Here is a 27,688-nt window from a genome sequence, read left to right as displayed (position 1 = left end):
TAAAACACAGTTAAGGGCCCTGACAGCTCCTGATTCTCACCCAATTTAAAATCAGCTTCCCAAGCTTTCCAGGTCATTGGGCTCCCTCCCCAAAGCACCAGAATTCTTCTACTTCCCCGTGCATTCTGTCTGTGGTTCTCAATCCTCTTCCCCAGTGTCTCCTCCACCTATCTTTCCACATCACTTTCCCTGGAACTCCACACAAGTTTCCTACCTCTTCTTCCCTTCTAATTCTTTCAACTCCTCCACTCTTTCCATCCCAGGTTCCTCCAATCTATTTCTTCTCTTTCTCTCCCAGACTTCCCCATCTCTCTGTCCTTTGATCTGCCACAAGTTCATTTTCTTCTCTTTCCTCCTGAGTTACTCTCTCTCATATTACCTGTCTAGTCCCATATTTCTCTTTCCTGCTCTTAAGTCACTCTCTCTCTTCCCTCCACTGCTGACCCTTCTTATTTCTTATTTTTCCCCCTCCTGAATCCTCTTCTTAGCTCTTTTCCTGGACAGCTTGTCTACATAGCAAGTTTGCGTGTGGTAAGCCAGGGTGTGAATCTCCAGCATGCTAGCTTGTAAACAGCAATATGTCAAAGTGCATTATGGATTTTTCACCTGTTTTCCATCTCAAGTCTCCCCTTCCTTCTCCTCTACTCCCCAGGATCCTCTTATCTCGCTGTCCTGCTTTTAGGGGAATTTGGGTCCTCTTTGGAGATGGCTGGCCATTTCTCAGAGAAGTTGGGTTTCTTTTGGACCAGACACAGTCACCTCTGCTGCTGCCCTGTGCTCCAATGTCTAATTTCCCCAACTCCTAGAGCTGACCTGCACTCTCCCAGACCATGGGTTTCTGTGCTACACCTTCTGTTGGGTGCTCCTAAAGCAGGCGCTATAGCCTGACATTGTCTCAACAGGTAGCCTAGGACCTGTAGTTACATTGGGCTTGAGCCTACCTTTGTGATAGTCCCCTCACTTACTGACTTCTTCCCTCTCCCCCCAGTCTTTTCTACCATAGTTTACCAGCACACTAATTACATATGTAGCATGCCCCTCCCACATGAAACTAAACTGGCACTTTTGGAAGGCACCCTAGCTACTGACATTATTGCATCTGACCATCCTAGTTGCTTTATTCAAGGGCAGCATTAGTCCCCAAGTGAGAACAGTAAGTAACATACGTTTCCCCACTGCCTGTAGAAAGAAGGGAAAGAATGGAGAAAAATATTCAAGCAGTAGAGTACATAAAACCCAGCAATCTCTCTCGCAATTCCCTCCTTCCCTGGCTTGATACACTTGAGTCACTGTCAATGAGCTTTAATTTTATCCTGAACAATTCTGTAAGGAAAGCCGAGTGAAGCAGTTTGAGGGGGGAAAAAAATCTCTGACCCAAACCTCCATTCAAGACTCCAGTTGGATCAGATCTGAGCTTTTTCTGAAGTTAAAAAAATGTTCTCTTAACTCTCTTATCCCCTTGTCAAGTCTCAGGCCCATCTGGGACTAGAAACAGAATATTGTGAAAGCGGCTGTTCCTGCATTATTTCTAGCCTGACTGGAAGCAGGAAATACAAAAAACGTTGCACAAAAACCTATAATTATAAGATTTCCAGGTTAAGTTTTGAACACACAGGCTATTCGGGAAAGCTTTGGATAAGCAAAGTTGTGAACACACAAGCTGTTTGAATAAGCACCTGGGGGCTTCTCTGCACTGAATCTCCAAAACATCAAGGTCCAAACGACCCCCAAAGGGCCAAATTCTGCAGTTGTTAATTGAACAAACCCACCATTGAAGTCAGTGGGAGTTTTTATTAAGGATTGCAGAATTTGGTCCATATATATTCCAGATGGACCAAACGATTTGACACTGCAGACCTTTTTTTTCTCCTGTCAAAAATTTAAAGGGGTCCAAGTAATGCCCTCTATTCCACTAAATACTTGAGGTTTTCAGGTACTTATACTAGCTACTGCAGAACACTTCCTATCTGGTATGTCTATGTAATATATGCCTTTCTGAGTGGAAAAAAAAAACTTCTGAGCCTTTTTGAGTCATATACAATAAATTCCTGCAGACTAGGAAGGTTCACACAAGAGTAAGGGTCAAATAACACTGTGAATTATATTCTCAATCTGAGTTATTTGGAATATTTTGTTTCTCAGCTCCCTGAGCTAGCCAGACTCACAAAGGCATCCTAAGTCTCTAAAGAACACTTAATTAGCTCAGAATGAAGCTATACGTTCCATGTTCACAGGATACAGGCAGAGTTCTCCAGACCACCTCTCTCTATTTTGAACTGTACCTGTTTGTTTCCAGCTCTCACATAGATGTGAGCAAAGGGCAGGTGGGGATACAAGTCTTCCCTCCCCACAAGTGCCCCCCCATACAAGGGCCAGGGACAGCTGGACAGCAGAGACTGCAGAATTCAGAGACTGCTCCCTCACTCTGGGGAGCAGACACAAAAACATTCTGCACCCTCCTAAGGGAAAGGTCCAAAGCTCTGCATGCCTGAGCTCTCGGGTGATTCATGCCAGCCTCTTCAGAAGCTCCCCAGGACAGGAGGAATGGCTTCATAGGCACAGCACTGCAGAGTGGGTGCTAACGGCACAAATGAGCACTTTGGGCCTAATCCAAAGCCCCCTGAAGTTAATGGTAAGACCATCATTGACTTCAGGGGGATTGGATCAGGCTCGTAATGTCCTGGTTTGTGAATTGTTTTTGTACAACAGAGCTTAAAGGAATCCTGGCAACTTCTAATAACTAATTTCAAAAATTCCATTTTCTGACAGAACACTCTTTAAATGGCATGGCCTGAAATTACACTAAAATAACCTTTAGAAATTGCTAAGGGTTCTTCTGTTCTCTTGCCGATGCCTAGAAGTATCTTTTGGCCAGGCTGGGCAGCAACACCACTAAACATGCCCTTGTCCTCCCTCCCTTTTCCCTCTGTTCACACACCTTGTTGCTGCTGTTACTGGCAAACATCCTGTAGTACAGCATGCATTTGTGTCCTGGACAGGTAGGGCCAGGAGAGTTCTGTCTCATGTTTTCACAAGATGCCATAAAGTGCAGTTGGCCATCTACAAAACAGTGGAAGTCTCTCAACACAAGGTGTTGTCACAACCAGGAGGTTAACAGAGAGGGAGATTTCCCTCCTCAGATTTCTTTCAAATACAGTAATCTTAGGGATTACTTGTAACAATAGCAGGGATAGATGGAAATGTGCTTTGCAAACTGGTCTGTGATGGAGACAGTGATGAGGCTATCTTAAAAGGTGAGATGAGTTATCCAAATATATTGCATCTGAAAATTGAGGCCTGGATTCAGCAAAGTATTTAAACGTGCTTAACCTTAATTTAACCTAAGCAAGCTCAAATTCTTTGCTGAAAGGAGATGGGATCACTCACGTGCTTAAAGACATGCGAAAATGCTTTGCTGAATTGGGGCCTTAGGCTGGAAAGCTCACAAGAGACTTTCTTGTTGGGTTTTAGAGATTTGTGGCTTTCTGGCCAGACTGCAGGAACAAAGTTGCTCCCATATTATGACACGTCCACTTCTGGTTCTGTCCAGAACCAGGAAGTGCCTAGGTGCATAAATATGATAAATAATGAAAGAAAATGAACTTGAAGTCAACTGAAGTTTTTCGAAAATCCCAAGAGATTTGAATTAGGGATGAAAGCATGAGACTTTCTTATTTGAGCCTGTTTACCCTACATAAAAATTCCTCCTTAAACATATTTTCTGAACTGCTGTGTCATCTTGTACAAAGTCAATAGTTTGGGTATGCTGATGTGGTTATCCTGAGTGACCTAGTTTGAAAGATTTCAGGAGACTGAAAGAGTGAGGGGAATGGACTACAATAAAGGGGAAAACTTAATATTCAGGGATATAATTTCTTTGTGGCATCTTGAAAGGAAAGTACACCCTTTCCAAAATGTCAGCAACAGAAGATTCTGCAGCGTATAGCCCCTCTTGCAGGAAGCTTCAAAAGCATGTTTTGCCGGCTCCTAAACCAAGAGCTTATGTTTGGCAATTTTGCTGCATACCTTTTTAAGCACATGTTGCAATGCACTCTGTATGTCGCACTTACCAATGAAAAATCAAGCAAAATGGCACATCAGCAAGTCTATCCCAAGCAATATGCTTTGCTTTTGTAGTTCTCCCACCAAATAAATGATGGCTCAGAGAGAATGGACACATCTATAGCACAGCAATCACTCATCCTGCTGGTAACCTAAATTTTCACAGAATTCGTATCAGTAAATAAATTAAATTTTTAAGAAAAGGTGAAGGAAAGGGGGTAAATTTTGGGTATAAACAATCCAACTTTGTCAGCAGTTTGGAAACAAAGCTAGGAAGAACAGCTGGCTTATAATGAAATGAAGTAGCTTTTCCCTTTGAAAAAGAATAAAGAAACAATGGGTCAGATCAGCATAGCTGCATTAAGGGTAATGACCTCACCACATATTAAGCAGTGGGTGGCTAGAGAATCAGAGTGACTTTCTGTTGCATCTGTGAACCAGGTCAGTGGCATATCCATCCAGATGACTATATAGGTCCATTCCAGAGCAGGAAAAGCTCTCTTTTACCTGGACCAGGCAGAGCAGCACCCACCCTACCACCCATGAAAGTGGTGAAATACCGGGTTTTGTTAGGGTCTACGGTGGGCACTGCGCTAGTTGCTTCTTTCTCAGGGGGCTGGGAAGGAATTTTCCCCTCACTCCCAGATTGGCCAAGGTGAAGGGTTTTTTTTTTTCCGCTTCCCAACAGCAGTTCAGGCAGGCTTTGATGTCTCAACTTGTTATACAAACATGGGGCAGATGTCCAGTGCAGGTACTCCATAGGGAAGGGGTACAGTGATCAGATAAAATGAATTGGTAAAGGTTTAAAGGAGGCATTCTCTAAAGGAGTGAAAACAAGGGGACTGAGGGCTCCTACAACTGGTAGGGCAGGGAGCCAGCACCCCCTCCCCTTAACCCTTATTCAAGGGGAGGATAGTGAGGTCCCAGCAGTGGGTTGGCTGGGAACCAGGATAGGTAAGAGAGAGTGCTGTCGGACCCAAGTATATATTGAAATGATTATGGAATTACCAACACTATACAATTTTATCTGCCAGGTACTCCCAGATATGTAAGAATAAAGTTGTGGCCTAATTAAACCACATCCAGTGTCTCCTGTACTTATAGGCAGACAATGGAGCTCCACAAAGTTACATCATACAAGGATCTGGCCTATTAATGTTTAGATTATTCTTTAAACAGGTGCTCTGAATTGACATATTAAGTTCACTGTCACTTTTTTTTTTTTTTTTTTTGGTACACTGGGGCATTAACTCCCAGCCCTTGGCCAAAATCCAGCTTGGATAATTACATTCTACCTAAATACATCCTGGAGTTTCAACTGTATACTATATTCATCTTCTCTTCCCTTCCCCTATTGTGTGTGTGCACTGTAAAACAGCTGCCCAAAGAGCTTTTCCAAACACTCCTGCAAACAAAATTCACTTTGCACAAATGTTCATGGGAATGCAAACAAAAATCGGGTGCCAGCATGACTAAACTGAAAAGCCATTCAGAATTTGTGAAAATATTTGCATATAATTTCCCTCCACTATTTGCTCAGTTCTAGTTCTTACTTTCCTAATCTCCCTTCAAAATCAACAGAAGTTTAGCCTGAGTAAGGACTGAATCTGAGGACTGAGAAGTGAATAGAGGCTTTTGGATTTGGCCTGTAGCTTTAAATCATTTAAATCACTTATGTACTGTAAAAAAGCACATTGCATGTAAACCTTCCTCATTGTTTTTACTAAACTTTTATACAATGCTGTAACTTTACAAGTCTATAGAAAGAAATATTCCATGCCTCTAAAGAGTTGGTAATTCCACCACAGCAAATGATCATATCAACTGAATGAACTTTCATGGTCAGAACTCGAGTTAAATGCCCTTAGCTAGCCTTGATTCAAGCAAACTCATTCTCTTTGTCCCCAATAAATGTAACACATTTGGCAAGTTTCAACATTCCCTGTTTTGTTCAGAAATAGATATAGTAAACAGCCTTCCTGCCTGTGATGCATATCTCAGTGTTGCCCAAATGAAGCTGTTTTCAGTCCAAGGAAAAGTGTAAGGAACTCGACAAATGCTGAGACAAAACATTGGAACTATCTACTATGCTGTAGGTACGTGTAAAGGGGGAATGAAAGGGTCTGATCTAGTAAGGTGCTGAGCACCCTCAATTCCTGTTGACTTTAGTAGGGGTGCTCAGTATCTGACTGGTTCAAATTGCAAAATTAGCATAGCTGTGCCCCCAAAGTGTAGGGAGGGTCCCCTCTCAATGACTAATGATTGTAATGGCACTCAAAAGGTGTATCAAGCTCCCTGACCTTGTGAGATTACAAAGACATTTTGGACATGATTGAACAAGGAAGTAACCACATGGTGAGATTGGAAGGATGGACAGGGCAATATTGCACACCACAGTGGGACAAAAGTTTTTGGTTCTGATGAAATAAATGGACAAAAGTAATAAACAGAATGCTAGTTAACATGTTTCTTCGGCTTCAAGGAAGAAGTTGGTTATCAAGCAGGATTTAAAAGAGGAGGGGCTAGAGGCTTTCTGGACTAGCTTAGGAAGGACCTTCCATGCAGAGAGGTCAGTGCAGAAAGAAGAACTAACACATCCGTAGGGAAAGTGGACAAGTGGTTTGCTGAGGCTGGCATCATTGGCAGAGCAGAGACAGTTGGGGGTGGGAGGAACGTGATAAGAGAAAAGGTTGGATAAGCAAGGGAAGAGTATTTAGGGCCCTAAAGGCAATGACATGAAATCTGAAAGTGATTCAGTGGAAATGGAGGAGACAGTGGATTCAAAGAGGGAGGAGTCATGGGCAAACCAATGAGAAGTGGAAATTATCTTAGTTGCAAGATTCGGCACGGACTGGATGCTCATGTGGGTGTCTCTAGTTACTGTTCTCCCTCTCTAAATGAGGCAGACTCCTCTGTTAATGAAAAGCATTATGCATGTGTGACTCAAGGCCTACATTTCTGAGAGGACAGCTGCAGTGAGAGAAATAGGAATGGAGGTGGGAAAGCTATCTAAAGCAGCGGTGGACAAACTCTGGCCCATAGGCCGGATCCAGCCACTCAGGGCTTTGGATCCGGCCTGTGGGATTGCCCCCCAATGGAGCCATGGGCCCCGCGCTGCTCTCAGCAGCAGTCCCTGGCCCTTGCCTCCAGGCACCACCCCCTGCAGCTTCCAATGGCTGGGAACGGGGAACCATGGCCAATGGGAGCTTCGGGGGAGATACCTGGAAGCACAGCACAGGCAGCGCAAGCAGAACCCTCCGTCCCCCTTCTCCCAGGGGCCGCAGCACTTCCTGGAGCGGAGCGGTGCAGGGCCAGGGCAGGCAGGGAGCATGCTCTGGCCCCGATGCGTGCTGCTGCCAACCTGGAGCCTGAACCCCTCCTGCACCCCACCCCCTTACTCCCTGCCTTAAGCACCCTGCCTGCACTGTGCACCCCTCATGCACCCCAACTCCCTGCCCTGAGCCCCCTCATACACCCCACACATCTCCTGCACCCCAACCTCCTGCCCTGAGCCCCCGCTGCACCCCATACCCCTCCTGCATCCCTGCCCTGAACCCCCTCCTGCACTCCACACACCTCCTGCACCCTAACCTCCTGCTCTCAGCCCCCTCATACACCCCACACCCCTCTGCCCTAATCCCTTGCCCTGAGCCCCTTCCTGCACACTGCACCCCCTCCCACACCCCGTCCTCTCTCCCACACCCCAACCCCCTGCCTCAGCCCTGCATGCAATTTCCCCACCCAGATGTGGCCCTCAGCCCAAAAAGTTTGCCCACCTCTGTTCTAAAGTCATTTCAGAAATGCACAAACATTGGTGTCTGGAAGGCTCTGAAGAATTTAAGTATTGTAGCAGTCTCCTCTCAGGAGATGTTGTGTGTGTGAGTGTGTCAGTGTGAGTGATAAGGCTTGTCTACAGAGTGGGGTAACGTGCTGTACAGGGGTGTGATTTATAAATCAACTGAAGTGCAGCATGTTAATGTTGTCTGTGTAGACCAGGTTGGTGCGCACTGAATATTTCCTAATGTGCTTTAGCATAGTGTTGTTTGAAACTATGTTAAACCACACTAGGGAACATTTAGTACACACAAACTGGATCTCCACAGACCAATTAATGTGCAACACATTAGTGTACTTTAGAAACCACACCCCCAAAGTGCTCATTACTCAACCATATAAACAAGCCCAGAGAGAGAGAGACCCAAGAGAAGACAGGATAGTTAGGCAGAACATAAAGCGAGGGTAGGAGAAAATGAGAACAGTTCAAAACTGGGTAATGCAGCCTTCTTCTATAGACTAAACATTTTAAACTATGTTCAAACTGTGCTGGATAGAAAAGGGTCTGTCTCAATCATGGTGCCAGTTAGAGCTGCTTGAGTTATTCAGTCCAAATAATGAACCCATCACATTCCGGCATTTTGCTTCCAAAAATTATTTGCAAATAAATATTCTTATTATTTGATCCACCGCAAACATTTTTAATAATGATTAATTCTACCATTTCCCATCCTCCCCATCCTCAAATTAATTGCATTTCATTATTCCACCATCTCTAGTTCTTAATTTTGTTTAGCATTTTGGTAGAGAGATAATAATGTAGATGTGCTCACCTCCTTTTGCCACAGTTAGTGAGACACTCATCTCCAAAAATCATATAGGGTTTAGGTTTGTGCTAGTGTGGACTGGGATTTGGATGAAAAAGTTACTAAGCAACAACTGGTAAGGGGCAGGCAGGGAAAGCAAGGTCTGCAGACATAGTAGATATCATTGCAGTGCCTCTTAAAGCTGGCAAGAGCATGCTAATGATCTGATTTTCAAAATTAGTAAAGGAAAACCTCACCAGAGATTTTGCCGATTAATCTTCTCATACAATTATGTAATGTGTAGAAAACACTGTAATTGGTGTCTGTGTGTGTCGGGGGGGAGGGACGGGGGAAGAGGATCCAGATCCTGCATATTCCTTGACTGCTATGGCGGGCCCCAAAAGCTGTAAGACTCAGAGGAGTGTCTCTTGATAAGGGGACCCAGGATTTAAGGTCTAGAAGTCTAGTCTAATCACTCAGGCTTAGTTGTGGGAGGTTGTGTTCAGCCCACGTTAAGTGAGGAACCTCCACAATATAATCTTTAAAATACAGCAGAAATCCTGACAACTTCCCTTTCCCTCCAAAATGTCCCAATGTTTTCTCTTATTTTTGTTCAGTTTCTCTTAGTTCACCTTATAAGCTATGGCAAGAAATATAACCTCAGATAACATGATATAATGTAGGATGAGTTACCATGAGGACAGGTCAGAATTTAAATGAAAACACCCTTACTTTGGCAAGCGCGATGAAGCTGAGTATCCAACAGCTGACATATTTTGCTGTGTCTAATGAGCCATCAGACGACCCCCCAAAATAATGGGTCTCTATGTGAGGCAAAAAGCACGCAATGCATGTACCATGGTGCCTCACCATCCATTCTGGCACCAGTAGCTTTTTCAAGACTAAGTTGTGCTAGTGCAGTGTTTCTCAAACTGAGGTCACTGTTTGTGTAGGGAAAGCCCTGGGCGGGCTAGGCTGGTTTGTTTACCTGCCCCGTCCACAGGTCCGGCCGATTGTGGCTCCCACTGGCCGCAATTCGCCGCTGCAGGCCAATGGGAGCTGCTGTAAGTGGTGGCCAGTACGTCCCTCGGCCTGCGCCGCTTCCAGCAGCTCCCATTGGCCTGGAGCAGCAAACCGTGGCCATTGGGAGCCACGATCGGCTGGACCTGTGGACGGGGCAGGTAAACAAACCAGCCCAGCCCGTCAGGGGCTTTCCCTACACAAGCAGCAACCCCAGTTTGAGAAACACTGTGCTAGTGCTTCATACCACTGATTATTCCAAATGACTGTGGAGAAGGATGGGGAAGCAGAGAAGGTAAGAGAGGCAAATGCTTTCTGAAGGTACGGCTACACTTGCAAGTGCAGAGCGCTGCTGCGGGAGCGCTCCCGCGGCAGCACTTTGAAGTGCGAGTATGGTCGCAGCGCCAGCGCTGGGAGAGAGCTCTCCCAGTGCTGCACGTACTCCACCTTCCCGTGGGGATTAGCTTACAGTGCTGGGAGCCCACTCCCAGCGTTGCAGTACTGTTTACACTGGTGCTTTACAGCATTGTATCTTGCTGTGCTCAGGGGAGTGTTTTTTTCACACCCTTGAGCGAGAAAGTTGCAGCGCTGTAAAGTGCCAGTGTAGCCAAGACCTGAGTTAGTATTTAGATCCTCTCTGACTGGACAGATTTTTACTGGCTTCCCCACATATAGGAGGAACCTGCTGTTTAACAAAATGGGAAACCACAATGACAATTGCTGTGGGAAGGGGGGAAAAAAAAGAACCAACCTCCCAAGTCAACTTTATCACATAGGGGATTGATTTGTAAATTGTTGAAAATTATGGAGTCATGTTGTTCTCTCAGTGGCGTAAATCAACACAACTCAGGAATTAGACTGGATTTATACTGGGATAACACAATAGAATTGGCACCAGAAGGCCAGATTTCGCAGGATATTAGTAAAATCTATTTGAGTCAATGGGAATTACTCACATCCTACTGGTGGAAGAATCAGGGTCCATGAAGATTATAATCTATTCTTTATAGTTTTAAAATTTTGTTACATTTCTCTTACTGTTCCCCCACCAACCCACTATTCTGCACTTGCTCTTAAATGTACACCCACAGATGCCTCCATAAGTCTGGAGGTGAACTGTGCTCATAAAATAAATGGTAGCTGCACTGAACAGGATGTGACTATGCTTTCTCTCTAGGTGGCTTTTTTTGAATATTTCCAGCACTACTTGCATGAAAAATGTGGTGGATGAATCATCAGTTCATTTCTCTTTGACCAAAATCCATCCTTCTGAGCATTTAGTTCCCACCTGCCACACAAACCTCACAATCCCATCAGTTTGCTCCATTGCCTTCCCATCTCATTTATTACACACTTAATACAATGGTCAAGCCTCTTCCTTTACCCAGGACAACCTTTGTAGAAAGACTTCTAATTTACCGGTCACTGGTGGTTCCCACTCAGGGGAAGTGGAAGGTTTTACATTTTCTCTGGAGTTGACAGACTTTTCTCTCCCCCACCACTTTCAAAATAAAAATGAGGTAAGCACTTTTTTTATTATACAGTTTTTTAACAGGAATATTTAAGGATGAGACACAGATGATTGGCTACATCTGCCCCATACTACTCAAGTAATCCATATTGTGTGACAAACTCTTTATAAAGGATTCCAGAATATTCACAGCATACTTACTCCACATACAGGATGGTTTCTCATGAAGTGCTAATATTTATGCTTATTATTTGCATTATGATAGCACAGGCTTCTGATTGCAACTGGGGTGCCATTATTGTGCTAGGCACTGTATTTACATGTCCCTGCCCCAAAGAGTTCATAATTTAAATAGACTGTAACACAAGACGGGAGAAAGGAGGTGCTATTAATCCCATTTTGCAGATGAGAAACCAAGGCACAGAGGGCCTCATCTGAAGTCTACTGAAGCCAGTGCAAGTCTTCCCCTTGACTCTGAAGTAAGTAAGGCAATTCATGTGCTTAACGTTGTGCAGCTGCTTAAAAACCTTGCTGAACTGATTTCAATGAGAGTTGGTGCTTTTGAAAATTCCATTAGGTGCCTACCTGAATCTACAGGTGCCTAAATACCTTTAAAAATCTGGCCCCAACTGACATGTCCAAGATCATCCAGGCAGTCTGTGGCAGAGCTGGCTATGAGATCCAGCTCTCCTGAGGCACAGGTCAAAACCCTCACCACAGCCTTCCTTTCTGGATTTTAATTTTTGTGACTACACAAAAGAAATATTGTGGCATTCTCAAAAAGTGGACCTGGCTCCTAGGCCCTCTACAAACACAATCATACACTGGGATTTTAGAATTATTGCTGGCAGTGTTACATTTTTCAATAAGGCAGCTGTGCTCAAAACCTGTGTTAAACACATGTATATTTTTAGAGCAGCATTGCAAAGCTGTCATACAGATTGATCAGCCAGGCACAAATCCTACTCGCCTGCTGTTTACCATCAGGGTGGATGGTGAAAATAATCCTGTTATTTTCACTTGCCTGTCATGAAACAGGTACTCCCCTGAGCAAGTGGGTTCAGACTGCTGTACAGGATTTCAGTACATTAGTATGTCAGTCACAACCCCTAAGTCCCAAAGCTCCACACTTCTTCTCTCAGCCACTGCCTTCCCCTGTACACATGCATACACACAATTTGGGTTCTTGAGTCCCACTTTATGAAACCAGCAGCTTGCATGATTAGATGAGACTACACCTTTTATTGAACATATTAAATGTACCTGATAAACTGCCCAGAGCATCTTCATTTTCCAAAATCCCTCTTTGCTTGGTCCCTCGTAGTTCACTTTTGGATTTCCAAATGAGCTTTACCATCCTGATCATCTCAGGCAACTCGCAGGCTAGAGTCCCCGGCTGATAGCTGGGCAGGCTGCCCATGGGAAAGGGCATTGGCTCTTCCCCTGTCCTCCACAGCCTGCCCAGCTCTGTTAAATTAAAAAACCTGTCTAGCACAGGCATCCTGTCCTGTGCTCTCCAGAAAGGGCTGCTCCTGCTATTGGACTAGGGACACACTTTTTAGCCAGACACAAATGAAAATAATAAAAATGGGCCCCCACAACTAAGGAAAAGGCTTCTGCAGCCTCACTGCCTCTTGACAAATGCCGCGAAGAGATGTGCTTTCCAAGGGTTCCCACTGGTGAGTGAGCTGAAGCAGTTACTGTACTTCTTCCTCCTCAGAGATTAAGATATAGATGCATTTTTTTTTCCACTCACTCTCTGTCTCAGGCTCCAAGTTACAACACCTAATTAATCCCAGGCTACAGCTGGAACATCAGCCAAAAAAAAAAAAAAAACTGTGGGGGGGAGAGAAGCCAGTGAGGTATTTTCTTTTCCTCCCTTTTTCTCTTCTTATTTTTGTGTTTGCTTGCTTGCTTGTTTGTTTGTTTTCAGGAATTGTGACCCTACTGCAAAATGCTGAAATGTGCAGGGGAGGAACATTTTCATCTACAGGTTTGTTATCAGGAGCTATCAGGTAAACAGCTGCTGGTTTATTTAAAAAAAAAGGGCTTCACCAGATCATGCCGTGCAGTCTAAAGCAGCCCTCAGCAAACAGAAAGAAGCTTGAGCAGCCCAGCAGAACCAGTTCACAGCTGCCTCTTGCTGGCTAGACTGGCAGAAGGCCATCACTCCCTTCCACTAATGACCGCATTATGATGAAGATATTAAGAAGGCTGTTTGAATTTATCTACACAGTAATGGAATTAAGCAGGCTTCCTGCCCACCCACCTCCGTCTTCTTCCTCCTTTCTGTCATTTGTTTCTCAGCAAACCCAAAGGGAGTTTGGCCTATTAGTCAAATCCCTTTGTAACCTTAGCTGCCCTTCAGCTGCAAGGGAAATAACATTGATTCACATTCCAAAGCTAACTGTGAAAGAAGTGAATCAGGAAAGCGGGAAGATCTGCATTCACAAGTCTGATGCTGTTGTGTAATCTTAACAAACAGCTCTGGTTTTAAATTTCATTTCTGAAGAAAAATAATCATAAAAGAAAGAAAGGAATGCCAGGGCTTGACTTGCAAGGGAAATTAAGTTGTTGAAATTCCACTTTTCCATGGGAGGTCCCACTGTGGACATATTATTTTGGCTGCTAGGTGCAAGGCTCCATCTGACTGAAGGAATAAGTTCATGTGAGGACATTAACTGGTGGCTAGCGATCACTCACTGATTGTACACAGAAGACAATTATTATCGCCAACCTTTAAAGACAAAACAAAAGATGCCTGGTGTCTGCTCTGAACAGCTCTGTCCCACAAAGAAATGAGGTGGGGTATTGCAGCTGTAGCACTTTCACTAGCAAATGGAGTTACTGGGACATTTTTAAACATGTTTGTTAGACAGCTGTTAGAACAATCCCTTCTTCTCCCTTTTGCTTCACATTCCCAAGTAGCAGGACCCTTTATTTTGTCTGGCATTTTCATTGTTCTGATACAGTCTGCATTCTCAATCTATATTCCTTTTAGTGCTGGGTTATCATTCAGCCTTGGTGCTTGTTTAGGGGTGCAGGAAGGAACTGATGGCATGGAGTCAGTTTACTGTACTATCTACTTTTTTATTTTGAATAAAACCACAGAAAGTTCACTTAACAGGAATTTTAACATGCATTTTAATTTTTCCTCTTATACATAGATAATAGACTTACTCTTTCCTGATTAAATTCAGTGTCCTGTTTCTTTTCCAGATGGAAAAATAAACTGGCAAACAAACAGGTTCTTCCTTTTTTTTTTTTTGGAGGGGGGGCGGGAAGGGTCGGAATCCAAGTGAATGAATTGAAAGTTAACATCCTTAAGTATAAAAAACAGAATGCACAAGTTTTTCCTTGTTATGCCAACATCAACAGGAGCAGCATGATACTTCCACTGTTCTAGCATCCTTTGCCATGTTTACTTTTCTGTTCCCACTTCAGACTAGAGACAGCAATGTTCTTCAAAAATATGGTTATTTTTAATGTGGATTGTGGTGCTGTATTATTAGCATATTTGTTGAATATGATATACTAGCCAGTGCTTTTAGGTAGCCCTGGTTTGAAAAAAGTGAAGTGCTCCCTAAGTGTTATACCATTGTTGTTGTAATGTTATTTTGCAGGAGCGCTTAGCATCAGGATATCCTGACCCTTGGAACAAATGGGTTAAGAACAAAGAAAACAAATAGATGTAATATACCACAAGCACTGACAGATTCATAGAACACAGGGCTGCACTTCCATGACAAGGACGAGTGTTATTGTTTTATCCCAACTTGAAATAATTTCAATAGCTTTATTTTGATTGTTTCATGTTGTTTTTCTATTATTGGAGCAAGTCACTGAAGCTTCTTAAAGGAACAATGTTTCTGTTAAGGAGGAGTGAACTGGTTTAACTAAAGTAAGAAATGACCCAGACTATTGCCTAATGTGCAAATTAAACCCAGGCTGATTTTTTTTTTAAAAAATTCTGAGATATAAAAATGTTCAGTTAACTTTTTCCCAATTATTATTTTTCTTTTTTGTTCACCTCTTCACCTCCTGGTCCCAGCTGGAACAAGAAGCAGAAGTGCCAAAGTACTGTGAAAGAAAGACTGTCCCTGTGGTATTTCCAGCTTGGTGGGAAACAGAAAGTACCAGAAATCAAGAAAGCTGGTCCAGCTCCATATTTGTAGACCAAAGAAGTCTGGATAGCTTGAGATAAGCATCTGAACATTTAGGTGCTTAAACAAACCACATATCCAACCTGAATCACCAAACTTTCTGTGGTCTGCCTACCACTGCTTTCTTCTTCTAGTTTTTCAAGAGCTGGTCTTGCTTTTTGCATCCTCAAAATTGGGGGTTGCAAATTTGTGTCTGCATTGCAGGCAGCTGTGTACCTAATTTGTGAATGGAATCAAGTAGATAGAATTCAAATGACCTTCGTTCTTTTTGTAGTTATTTGCACCTGCAATTTTTCAGATGGGGGTGGAGGGGGGGGGGAAGGAGAGAGAAGGCCTAGTGAAAATCAGGTTGAAAATCTGACCTGTTGTCATGTCAACTACTTTATTTTAAAAGTACCATATATATAATAGCTGTAACACACACAAGACATACTACTTCTAGGGAAACTAGGGCATGTAAAACCTGCTGCTCTTGGCAGAATGTAGTTCTTTCTAGGTGCCACTGGTCAGTTTGAGGGTCACTGTTTGGACTCACAAAAATAATGCACTTTTTGAAGATCTTTGCTTTGCCTGAATTAAGATAGCTGGGAATTAATACTGGCAAGTCAGGCCAAAATCAGTGGTTCAATAGCTAATACTGACAAAGGTACTGGATAAGCTGCATCTCCCCAGTTGTCCTTAGAGCTGGCAAAAATCTTTGACCAAGACTCTTTTTGGCAAAAAATGCAGATTTGGTGACACTGAAACACTTTGCGAATTTGCATCAATTTTGCTAAACAAATTGTAAAAAAAATTTGAAATGTTTCATTTTGTTAGTTATGAAAGGAAATGTTTCTATTTGAAATGACTTTTCATTTAAAAATTTCCTTTAATGTTATTTTTAAAATGTTAACAAATGCCCAAAATTTAAACAAAATGTTTTGTTTGACCTGAAACAATTTTTTTTTCAGAACTGCCAGTGAACCAAAAAATATTCAGCTTTAGTCCTGGCAGTACCACAAATGGATATTCACATACAAGACTGAAATGGGGACACAGTCCTGGAATACAAGTCTGTTTGATGAGAAACGTATTGCATTCTGTTTCTGAACTGCACCTTGAGAACCTACATTTTACAGAATGATAAGTGTAGGTTTTCACTGAACAGGTGCCTCCAAATTAACTGGAATGCAGAGTTTATTCATCCTACTTGACAAAAGATTTTGGTTGTGGCTGACTGACATTTCTTTTGGCTTCTTTATCATAAGAAAGGGGCCAGCTTGCTCAGAGCTGCTGAAGAGGAATGTTTATAATGAGATAATGTTCTTCCAAACCCATGAATCATCAAAAAATCTTCTTCAGCACTAGCTTGAGAGGTTTTATGTCAGGGGGTCACAGCCTCAATTGGTGTCAATTGTCATAGGTCCATTGATTTCAATTAAGATATGATGATTTTCACAAGTTGGGGGGGCTGACCCCAAGACAGTATATGTCACCCCACTCAGGAAAAATGAGCATCACAAATGCACGATGAATGCAAAACACAGAGAAACGTCCCCAACCATTTGTGACTGAATTTTTTTTAAAAAATCACTGAACAAGCTCAGCTCACCTAAAACTTCCCTGCTTCCATATCAGTGTGGGCCAGATTTTAAACAAACCACAGAATAAAGATGGGTCATTTGCTGTTGCTGCTAAATGTACTACTTTATGGCTCTGAGTAAAAGAAGGTTAAGCAATTACAATATAAATATCATAGTTTTGGCCCCAACTCCTCTTTAGCAACAAATAGATGAAATGAGTCAGTTCTGAAAACCTGACAAGGCAGTGTGCATTTTCACAGATAGGCATGAGAATTGAAAAAGGCTCGAGGAAAAGAAGGGGGGGGAAGGGAAGAGAATAAGCTGACAGATTCATGGCTTGTGTTTCGCAATTAGTATCTCTTAAAAAGTTTTACTTGTTTGCTTATTCCTTTTAAACTATGTGGTAAGGGCAGCAGCAGCAGAACTGCATGCCAGATGGTAGAGTAAGTGCCTTGTGTGTATCTTTATAGTCTATTGCAGCCTGCATGGGCTTCATTAACCCAGTGCTCTGGTTTTCATTGCAAGTTTCTCTCTCTCCTTGTTTCTCTTCTGTCCTTCAAAGTGCGGTGGAGTGCAGGGGGTGGTGGTGGAAGAGAGCGAAAGAATGAAGGCAGGGTTTAAGCTGGCATTGAACTTCTCTCTTGGCTCTCAGCTGCCATGGCCAGTGCCAAATCTACTGTCTCCAACAGCTCTCCCACAACAAATCAGTCCAGGCACACAAAAGCTGTAAAGTAATGTTGAATAAAGACCTCCCCCCCCCCCGCGCCCACCCTAAACCTCGTTCCCCAGAGATGACCTCCTCCTGCTCCCCAGTACCGTAAGTGATAGTGACACCTCCAATCTGCAGCTTTGTTGAAGGCTTCCTTAGCATTCAGCTGTCTTTGGCCATTTCTGTCAATAGAGCAAAATGAGAAGTCCAATAGCCTTTTTCCTGTTCTTTCTTTCCTGCTGCTGCTTGGAAAGGGGGACTCCTTCCTTGGTGTATACATGTAAACAAAACCAAAACCCAGACTGATTAGGATTGGAAGTGACCTCCAGTGGGTCATCTAATCCAGTGGTTCTCAACCAGGGGTATGTGTACTCCTGAGGGTACACAGAGGTCTTCTGTGGGTACTTCAACTCATCTAGATATTTGCCTAGTTTTACAACAGGTTATATAAAAAGCACTAGCGAAGTCAGTACAAACTAAAATGCCATACAGACAACAACTTGTTTATACTGCTTTCTATACTATACACTGAAATGTAAGTACAGTATTTATATTGCAATTTATTTATTTTATAATTATATGGTAAAAATGAGAATGTAAGCAGTATTTCAGTAATCGTGTGCTGTGACACTTGTAGTTTTATGTCTGATTTTGTAAGCAAGTAGTTTTTAATTGAGGTGAAACTTAGGGGTACACGAGAAATCAGACTTCCGAAAAGGGTACAGTAGTCTGGAAGAGTTGAGACCCACTGATCTAATCCACCTCACTACACCTTGGCTGATTTAGTTATTCTTAAACATTCCCAAACAGATGTCTTGACACAGCTGATGACTTTTATTATCTGTTTACACTATATGTGATATTTTGAACATGTAAAAAAAACCAAACAGCCAAGGTTTTCAAAAGTGACTAGTGATTTCAGGTGCCCCAATTTTTGGAGGTCCAACTTGAGACACCTTAAAAGGAGCCTGATTTTCAGAAAGTATTTAGCACCCATCCTCTGAAAATCAAGACCCTTGAAAGTATCTCACGTTGGGCCCCCAAAATAGAGTCACCCCAAATCACTAGTAACTTTTGAAAAACTTGCCGTTGTCCCTGCCTTGAGGGTCCTTAATTCATGAAGATGCAATAAATGGGATAATTGTCCAACATCAAGAATGAGTGGAGATAGCATGTGTGTGTGGCACTGACCGTAGAAAGCTACATGGAACTGGGTGTTAAGGGAAAAGGAGTGATCTGCAGATGGAGGAAGGCACTTGGCATATGTGATTAGAGAAAGTTCTGCGTGTGTGCAGCGGCTTGAAAAGAAAGACAAGAAACCAAAAACGGGAGCTGGTGAAGGATGCACATAGGAGAGAAGAGTGACATATAGATGATGTGTGGAAGATCAAAGAAGACATGTAGGCAGGCAGACTTGCGCATAGCCTTGAAGGTGAGGTTTCCCAATCACCCTTGACAGTTTGTTCCATTGATTTAACAACTTGCACTGCTTTTCCGAGTATTTAACTTACATTTTTCCTGTTACAGTTTAAGCACATTACTTCTTATCTATCCTTACTGACTAATACGAATAATTGCTCCCAATCCTCTGTATTGTTATTTCTTGATTATTTATGAACACCTCTTTACTTATAGGTTCACAGAGTTTAAAGCCAGAAGGGACCATTGGATCATCTAGTCTGATCTGTATTTCACAGGCCATTAAATTTCATCCAGATACCCATATTAAGCCCAATAACTTGAGTTAGACTAAAGCAGTTCAGTCCTCAAGAGACTAAACTATTGTGTGCTACAGCCAGGGAATAGAAGAGACCGAGGTGTCACTTATTTGTGGACAGCTATTATGTGTCTCTTCTAGACTGAACATGCCCATCTCTGTTAACTTTTCCTTATAGCATCCCATTTTTTCCAATGCTCCTGTCACTTTTATTGCTTTCCCCATCCAATTTGTCTGTCCATTTTTTCCCCAAGATGTGGGATATCTCCATTTCTGGCAACTGCACTTGTATTTCCCTCTCATGGTCCAGATTCCTGGGTCCTCAGCCATCACCTCTCTTGGGCAGAGACCCACGTATCTTTCTCTCCTGACCCTGGGTATTTTCAGGTTGCACAGTTCCCTGTTTACACTATGAATTCCCCAGCAATGCACACTGCCTCAGCAGGCCTGCTTTGCTTTCCTTCCTCAGAGGCTCTAAATAATGAAATTTTCATGGTTAGGTTATCAAACAGTTCTTCCTAAGCAAGCACAGGTATTCTTAAGGTAAAAGCATTACAGAGAAAACATATAAACGCTCACTCCCCTTACACACATACTAGTAAGCTCACCAGAGCCCAACTCCAAAAGAGCTCTGGCAGGTGAACAGTTCTTGAAATTTCACAACCCCCTGTGGCTACAAGTTAATAACTCCTTAGGTTCAGAACAAGAACACTCATGAGTCTGTGAGTTAGTCCTTTGTGGCCTTTGGACCTTTTGATCCTGGGAAAAGGCAATTTGTAGACAGAAGTCCTCTCCCCAGGCTGAAGCTTCAAAAGACCAGGTGTTGAGGTTGGCATTTGCATTCTCCTCCTCCCAAATATTTCCAAGAAAACTTGCTCAATTAACTTACATTCTTGTCTTAGCCCATTGTTTAAAAGAGTCCTTTGAAAATCATAGCACTTCCCAAGGTCCACATTAGGTCAAGTCTTCTACTTATATATAATCCCAAAATAACACTTAAACATTTGCATTTTTAATATGAGTTCCTAAGATTATTAAACATAATTCAATAAGATTTAACTTAATTCAGTGAAGTTTGACCATGATATTGCAGGAAATTGCCATGCCTGCCACTTGGGGCTCAGAACTGAACTCAATTTTCCAAGTGAGGCCCAGCTGGAATCTGGAGGTTGTTCCTACTCTCAACAGTTATGATTTTTTGTGCTCCATGCCACTGACATGAATTAAACCATTGTTGTTTGCAGTGTTGTAGCTGTGGTGGTCCCAGGATATCAGAGAGATAAGGTGGGTGAGGGAATACCTTTTATTGAGCCAACTTCTGTTGGTGAGAGAGACCAGCATTTGAGCTCGTACAGAGCTGAAGACCAGAAGAAGAGCTCTGTGTAAATGTGAAAGCTTGGCTCTTCAACAGAACTTGGTCCAATAAAAGCCATTACCTCACCCATCTTGTCTCTTTATGAATTAAATTATATATATATGAGCTCCTAAGATATTTAAACTTAATTCAATAAGATTTAACGTATATAAATATTAGGGCTGTGAAATGATTTTAAAAAATTGTGTTTAATTGCAGTTTTAATCACACTGTTAAACAATAATAGAATGCCATTTATTTAAATATTTTGGATGTTTTCTACATTTTCAAATATATTGATTACAATTACAACACAATGCCAGGTGTACAGTGTTCACTTTATATTATTTTTTATTACAAATATTTGCACCATAAAAAAGATAAATAAAAGAAAATATTTCAGTTCACCTCATACAACTACTATGGTGCAACTCCTTTGTTACAAAAGTGCAACTTACAAATGTAGATTTTTTTTTAATATAACTTCTCTCAAAAATAAATCATCATCAAACTTTAGAGCAGTGTTTCTCAAGCTTTTTGTGCTGGTGACCCCATTTTGGGCTTAAAAAAGTGGGAACCCCCCTCCCACTAGAAAATTGTGATCCCCTACCTTCAGGCCCATGGGGTTTGGGACTTCAGCCCTCTCTTGGGGCAGGATGCTCCAGCCTTCAGCCCCTCCATGGAACTCTGGCCTTCAGCTCCCCCACTGCCTCCGGAGCTCCAGACTTCAGCCCCCCTCAGGTCTCCAGCCTTCAGCCCACCCTTAGGATGTGGGACTGCAGACTTCAGCCCCCGTCAGGGCTCCAGGCTTCAGCTCCCCTGCTGCCCTCGGAGCTCTTGGGCTCAGGGCTCCAGCCTCCCTGCTGCCTGTGGGGCTTGGGTCTCCAGCCCCCTGCTGCCTCTAGAGTGGAATTAATGTGTTAAAAACTAATGTGTTAATTGTGCTGTGAATTAATCCTTAATTGACAGTCTTAGTGCAAAGTGAAAGGTCTTGGGGACTTATCAGTCGGAAGTGATAGAGGAAGATTAAGACCTAGGTGTTGATGACTACGAGCTGCCAATGTGATGCAGCTGTGAAAAAGGCTAATTCAATCCTAGGATGCATCAGGCAAGGTATTTCAGAGATAGGGAAGTGTTATTACCATTGCACAAGCCACAGCTGAGACCTCATCTGTAATACTAGTTCCAAATCTGGTCCTCCATGTTTAACAAAGATGATTTCAAATTGGAACAGGTTCAGAGAAGGGCTGCTAGGATGATCAGAGTAATGGAGAAACTGCCTTACAAGAGGAGACTTCAGGTTCTTGGCTTGTTTAGCCTTACAAAACAAAGGCTGAGGGAAAGTATGATTGCTCTCTATAAATACATTCGAGGAATAAACATCAGGGAGAGAGATGCTATTTAAGTTAAGGGGCCAGTGGTAGTACAAGAACAAATGGATATAAACTGGCCATCAACAAGTTTAGGCTTGAAGTTAGATGAAAGTTTCTAACCATTAGAGAAGCGAAGTTCTGGAACAGCCTTCCAAGGGGAGTAGTGGGGGCAAAAAAATTAACTTGCTTCAAGACTGAGCTTCATAAGTAGGGCTGTCAAGTGATTAAAAAAGTTAGTTGCGATTAATCACAGTTTTGATCGTACTAGATAAAAAGATGATTATGTATAGTGATTGCAAGGCTAAGTTCCAATACCCTTGAAGTACTTCAAATCTGCAGTACCACCTACATGCTAAACATGCTTTTACCTCCAGTTCTTGTGGTACAGATAACCCATCAACATCAAATGAATCGCACCAGCCGTGACAGAGTATGTTTACAGAGTTTCAGGATCGCTACAAGCCCATGGATCAAACAAAGTACAACATCTTAACTAGTGCTATTACTAAGTGGATAGCTATGGACTGCACAGCACTCAACATTGTAAACAACAGAGGGCTGAGAGATGTTATTCAAAGTGCATCTTCCAATTAGTCATCCATCTTGCCCTCCCGAGGAACCACTGCATCACGAATACATGACCTATATCACAACAAGAAGACTACAAAGTTGGAGCTTCTGAAAAAAATGTGCTAGCTGTTGCTTTGACTAGGATCACTGGACATCCTTGAGGAATGACAGCTATCTTGGAGTCACGGCACACCTGACTGATGATGCATGGACACTGCAGTTATCTGCTTTAATAGTAACGCATACTGAAGAGAGATATTACGCTGAAACTCATGTAGAACATTTCTTGGATGTTGTGAAAGAAGAGAATATTCAGGAAAAGGTAGCAACAATTAGTCCTAACTGCAATCAAAACTGCAATTAACTGTAATTACTTTGTTTTGAGTCAATCGCCGAGTTAACTGCAATTAACTGACAGCCCTAATACATCTATATCTATATAGCTATATATCGATCTCTATAAATAGATATAGATATATACACGCAGATATGCACAAGGGAAACGGAGGCAAACATTTGTTTTTAAATACATTTTCCTCTCAATGTGCATTATGTATATACCCAAATTCAGCCACCCCACCTTGTGCTGCAACTGAGCCAGATTTCACAATCTAAACAGAGTTAGGCTTGGTCAGTACTTGGACAGAGGACCTCCAAGAAACAACCATCTATCCATATTTGGGGCACAGGGTTATGTTTTAATCAGTCTTTGAATGCATGTTCAGCTGGTGCAACATCTTGTGACTGCATCAGTCAAGACTAGTGAGATGAACCTCTACTAAGAATAATGCAATTCATTGTCTATTACCTTTTTCTGGGTGCAGCACCACTTAATAGAGGAACTCATTTAAGGTGAGCACCATACTGCGGGATGTCCAAAATCTAGCCAGAGGAGACAAACCGTATTATTCTATGGGTCCAGGGTGCAACTCCAGATGAACAAGGACCTTTCTATTGACTTCAATGAGCACTGGACTAGGCTCCTGGGGAGAAGGTGTTTGGAATGGACGCAAGAAGATTATTTGAGTTCAAGAGGATGAGGCACTGAGTCTCTTGCTTCACTACCCACAGAGATTGCACATTTGATGATTAACAACTTGTACTACTAGCAAAACAAAAATGCCTGTGGTAAAGGAATAAACAGAACTTCAGAACAAACTGGAAACAGTGAGGTTATGTAATTTTTCCATTGCCTGCTTTGGAAAATTAAGAAAAGGTCAGGCCTGGTGACTCTGGTGCTTAGATTCTCCCACAGTAGGTGGGGAAACTATATGCATATAGGAAAGGAAATGGTAGGGACAACAGGTAAGAAAGAGTGGCAGATTGCAAGTGCACACAGACATAATTGGGAGTGATTTACATGCGAGAGGCTGACTGTGAACAGTCCAGGAGTGGAAACAACAACAGAAAAGCAATGTAAAGGGCACCCCAGGTTAGAGGTGATACAGCTACTCACTAGTCTAGATTGTACTCTAGGTATGACATAGTTGGATACTCTGTGTTTTTGCACACATGTAGAGAGTAGGGCAGGGTAACTCAGAATCAGAAAAGTCTAGAACTTGTTCAGTAACTGTTCTGAGGCTCTACAGGAAGTTTTCATTGTGGGCAACCCACATGGCAGGTTATATCCTAATTATCTTCTGACTGCTGAGTCAGTTGGGGTGGGGGGGAAGAGGGGAAGGGTACAGATACAGGAGTTAAAACAGCCCTGTGGACTCAGTAGCTAATTATAGAGTCACAGAATCTTAGGACAGGAAGGGATCTTGAGAGGTCTTCTAGCCCAGTCCCTGCACTCATGGCAGGACTAATTATCATCTAGACCATTCCAGACAGGTGTTTGTCCAACCTGCTCTTAAAAACCTCCAATGGCGGAGATTCCACAACCTTCCTAGGCAAGTTATTCCAGTGCTTAACCACCTTGACAGTTAGGATCTTTTTCCTAATGTCCAACCTAAACCGCCCTTGCTGCAATTTAAGGCCTATCTGATCCTCATAGGTTAATGAGAACAATTTTTCTCCTGCCTCCTTGTAATGACCTTTCATGTACATGAAAACCGCTGTCATGTTCCCTCTCAGTCTTCTCTTCTCCAGACTAAACCAATCCAGTTTTTTCAATCTTCCCTTATAGGTAATGTTTTCTAGGCCTTTAATCATTTTTGTTGCTCTTCTCTGGACTTTCTCCAATTTGTCCACATCTTTCCTGAAATGAGGCACCCAGAACTGGACACAAAACTCCAGTTGAGCCTAATCAGCGCACAGTAGAGTGGAAGAATACATCCCAGAATTATGTTTGCTTTTTTTTTGAAACACTATTGACTCATATTTAGCTTGTAATCCACTATGGCTCACAGATCCCTTTCTGCAGTACTCCTTTCCAGGCAGTCATTTCCCATTTTGTATGTGTGTAACTGATTCTTCCTTCCTAAGTGGAGTACTTTGCATTTGTCCTTATTGAATTTCATCCTATTTATTTCAGACTATTTCTCCAGTTTGTCCAAATCATTTTGAATTTTAATCCTATCCTCCAAAGCGCTTGCAACCCCTCCCAGCTTGGTAGCATCTGCAAACTTTGTAAGTGTACTCTCTATGCCATTATCTAAATCAGTGATGAAGATATTGAACAGAAGCAGACCCAGAACCGATCCCTCTAGGACCCCACTTGATATGCCCTTCCAGCTTGACTGTGAACCACTGATAACTACTCTCTAGGAATGGTTTTCCAACCAGTTATGCACCCATCTTACAGTAGCTCCATCTAGGCTGGAATTCCCTAGTTTGTTTATGAGAAGGTCATGTGAGACACTATCAAAAGCCTTAGTAAACTTAAGATATACCACATCTACCACTTCCCCCAATCCTCAAGGCTTGTTACCCTGTGAAAGAAAGCTATTAGGTTGGTTTGACACAATTTGTTCTTGACAAATCCATGCTGACTGTTACTTATCACCTTATTAGCTTTTAGGAGTTTGCAAATTAATTGCTTAATTATTTGCTCCATTATCTTTCCAGGTACTGAAGTTAAGCTGATTGGTCTGTAATTCACTGGGTTGACCTTCTTCTCTTTTATAGATTGGCACTACATTTGCCCTTTTCCAGTCCTCTGGGATCTCTCCCATTTTCTTGACTTTTCTAAGTTAATTGCTAGTGGGTCAGATATTGCCTCATCCAGCTCCTCGAGTATTCTAGGATGTATTTCGCCAGGCCCTGGTAACTTGAAGGCATCTAACTTGTTAAAGTCATTTTTAACTTGTTCTTTCCCTATTTTATTCTCTGATTCTATCTCACTTTCACTGACATTCACTGTTAGACATCCAATTGCTATTAATCTTTTTGGTGAAAACAGAAACAAAAAAGTCATTTAGCACTTCTGCCATTTCCACATTTTCTGTTATTGTTTGTTCCTCCTCAATGAGTAACGCAGGAGTAAGAAATGTGTCTGCTGTGAGCTCTGGGTCCCGATCCCTGAACCACGCCGGACAGAGGTGAGTGCTATTGTAGCTTTATTTATTATGGAAGCATCCCACTAGGATAGTGTTGGTCCACTTCAGCGTGTTTTATGGACCTAGAAGGAAACCTGGGAGGAGCATTTGACACTTATAGACTCATAGACTCTAGGACTGGAAGGGACCTCGAGAGGTCATCGAGTCCAGTCCCCTGCCCTCATGGCAGGACCAAATACTGTCTAGACCATCCCTGATAGACATTTATCTAACCTACTGTTAAATATCTCCAGCGGTGGAGATTCCACAACTTCCCTAGGCAATCTATTCCAGTGTTTAACTACCCTGACAGTTAGGAACTTTTTCCTAATGTCCAACCTAAATCTCCCTTGCTGCAGTTTAAGCCCATTGCTTCTTGTTCTAGTGGCTAAAGAGTCTGTGGAAATTACATTTAGCTACCAGTTAATTGCTGTAAATGGAGATTCTGTCTCAGCTACAGAGAAAGAACAGGCAGCACTTAGGGACATGGGAGTTTGGGAATTCTTGTCTGACTTAGCTGGGCTGAAGGGGAAAAGATGGTGCCTATAAAGTGAGAGCTTATAGGGCAATTCTACACTGCAATAAAAAAGCCACATAGCTGAGTCTCAGAGCCTCTGTCAATCGATCCAGGCTTGAGGGGTTCAGGCTGCAGGGCTAAAAATAGCAGTGTAGACGTTCAGACTTTGAGACGCATCCCGGGCTCCGCAGCCCAAGCCTGAATGTTTACACTGCATTTTTTAGCTCCACAGCCTGAGCCCTGCAAGCCTGAATTAGCTGACCCAGGCCAGCCATGGCTGTGCCACAGATCTTTTATTGAAGTGTAGACATACTCACAGAGATCCAGGAAGCTGATATTTTATATGCTGATCCCAAACACTGTGCCACTTTGGATACAGGCTGCAGATTTCTGTTTTACCAGCAACTGAGAGGATGAGCTAGGTGTTAATCCGAGGGCTGGAATGCTCCTAGCTGTGGAGCTCCACACTGTTTGTTTGCTGACCAGGTTCTGAAGTGTGTGGAAAAGAACAGAGATGCTCCCATTCTTCTCAAGCTCTAAGCAGCCCAGGTCACACACCCTGTGGCCACACTATAAAGACTAAGAAATCATCTCAGGGATGATCGGAAGGGTGTGTGTTCTGATGTGTGTGCTAATGTATAGAAAATGTTACATTGAAACCTTACATGTGAATGTTTTTAATAGAAGCAAAAGGGGGAAGCCTGTATAAGGAACACCAGTAATTCTACTGTCTGATAGCTTTTGTTTAAAAGTTATACAGAGTATTCCAAATACTATTTACATTATTTTATACTATTCACAATGTGTTTTGTGTTAATTAAATGTTTGTTTTACTAAGAAAGTGCATGATGGACTGGGGACTATTAACATCTATTTTTCAGGGTTTTACAAACAAGAACCCCAAAGTTTAACTCTGTGTAATGCTTTCTGAAAAGCCAGAACCCGACCTGCGCTTTAGCAAAGAGTTAAGCTGAGGTGCAGGAAGAAGGGGAGTGATTGCACTGCACCTTAAGTGGGGGAGGAGTGAGGGGAGTTATCTGGCTTACTGGAGGAAGGAGTATATCCAGGGGTGAAAGTAAGGTGGTACGGGCTGGTACGGTGTGCCGGTAAA

The 27,688-nt window shown here is 42.6% G+C and overlaps 1 protein-coding gene across 2 annotated transcripts in view; it reads right to left on the bottom strand.

Annotated features, from left to right (window-relative positions):
- PDE7B (phosphodiesterase 7B) overlaps positions 1–27,688 on the bottom strand; it is a 277,364-nt gene that overhangs the window by 115,363 nt on the left and 134,313 nt on the right. Inside the window, exon 1 of one of the 2 annotated variants that reach the window (XM_030556377.1) lies at positions 12,397–12,793. The exons of the other annotated variant lie outside the window; for it this stretch is intronic. Coding sequence (XP_030412237.1) covers positions 12,397–12,634 — 238 coding nt within the window. The 5' untranslated portion in view covers positions 12,635–12,793. Of the gene's footprint in view, positions 1–12,396; positions 12,794–27,688 lie in introns of those variants that run through there. 2 annotated transcript variants of the gene reach the window in all.

This window comes from Gopherus evgoodei, chromosome 3, assembly GCF_007399415.2.
Source record: "Gopherus evgoodei ecotype Sinaloan lineage chromosome 3, rGopEvg1_v1.p, whole genome shotgun sequence".
Lineage (NCBI taxonomy): Eukaryota > Metazoa > Chordata > Testudines > Testudinidae > Gopherus > Gopherus evgoodei.
This window is presented reverse-complemented; position numbering and strand designations above follow the sequence as displayed.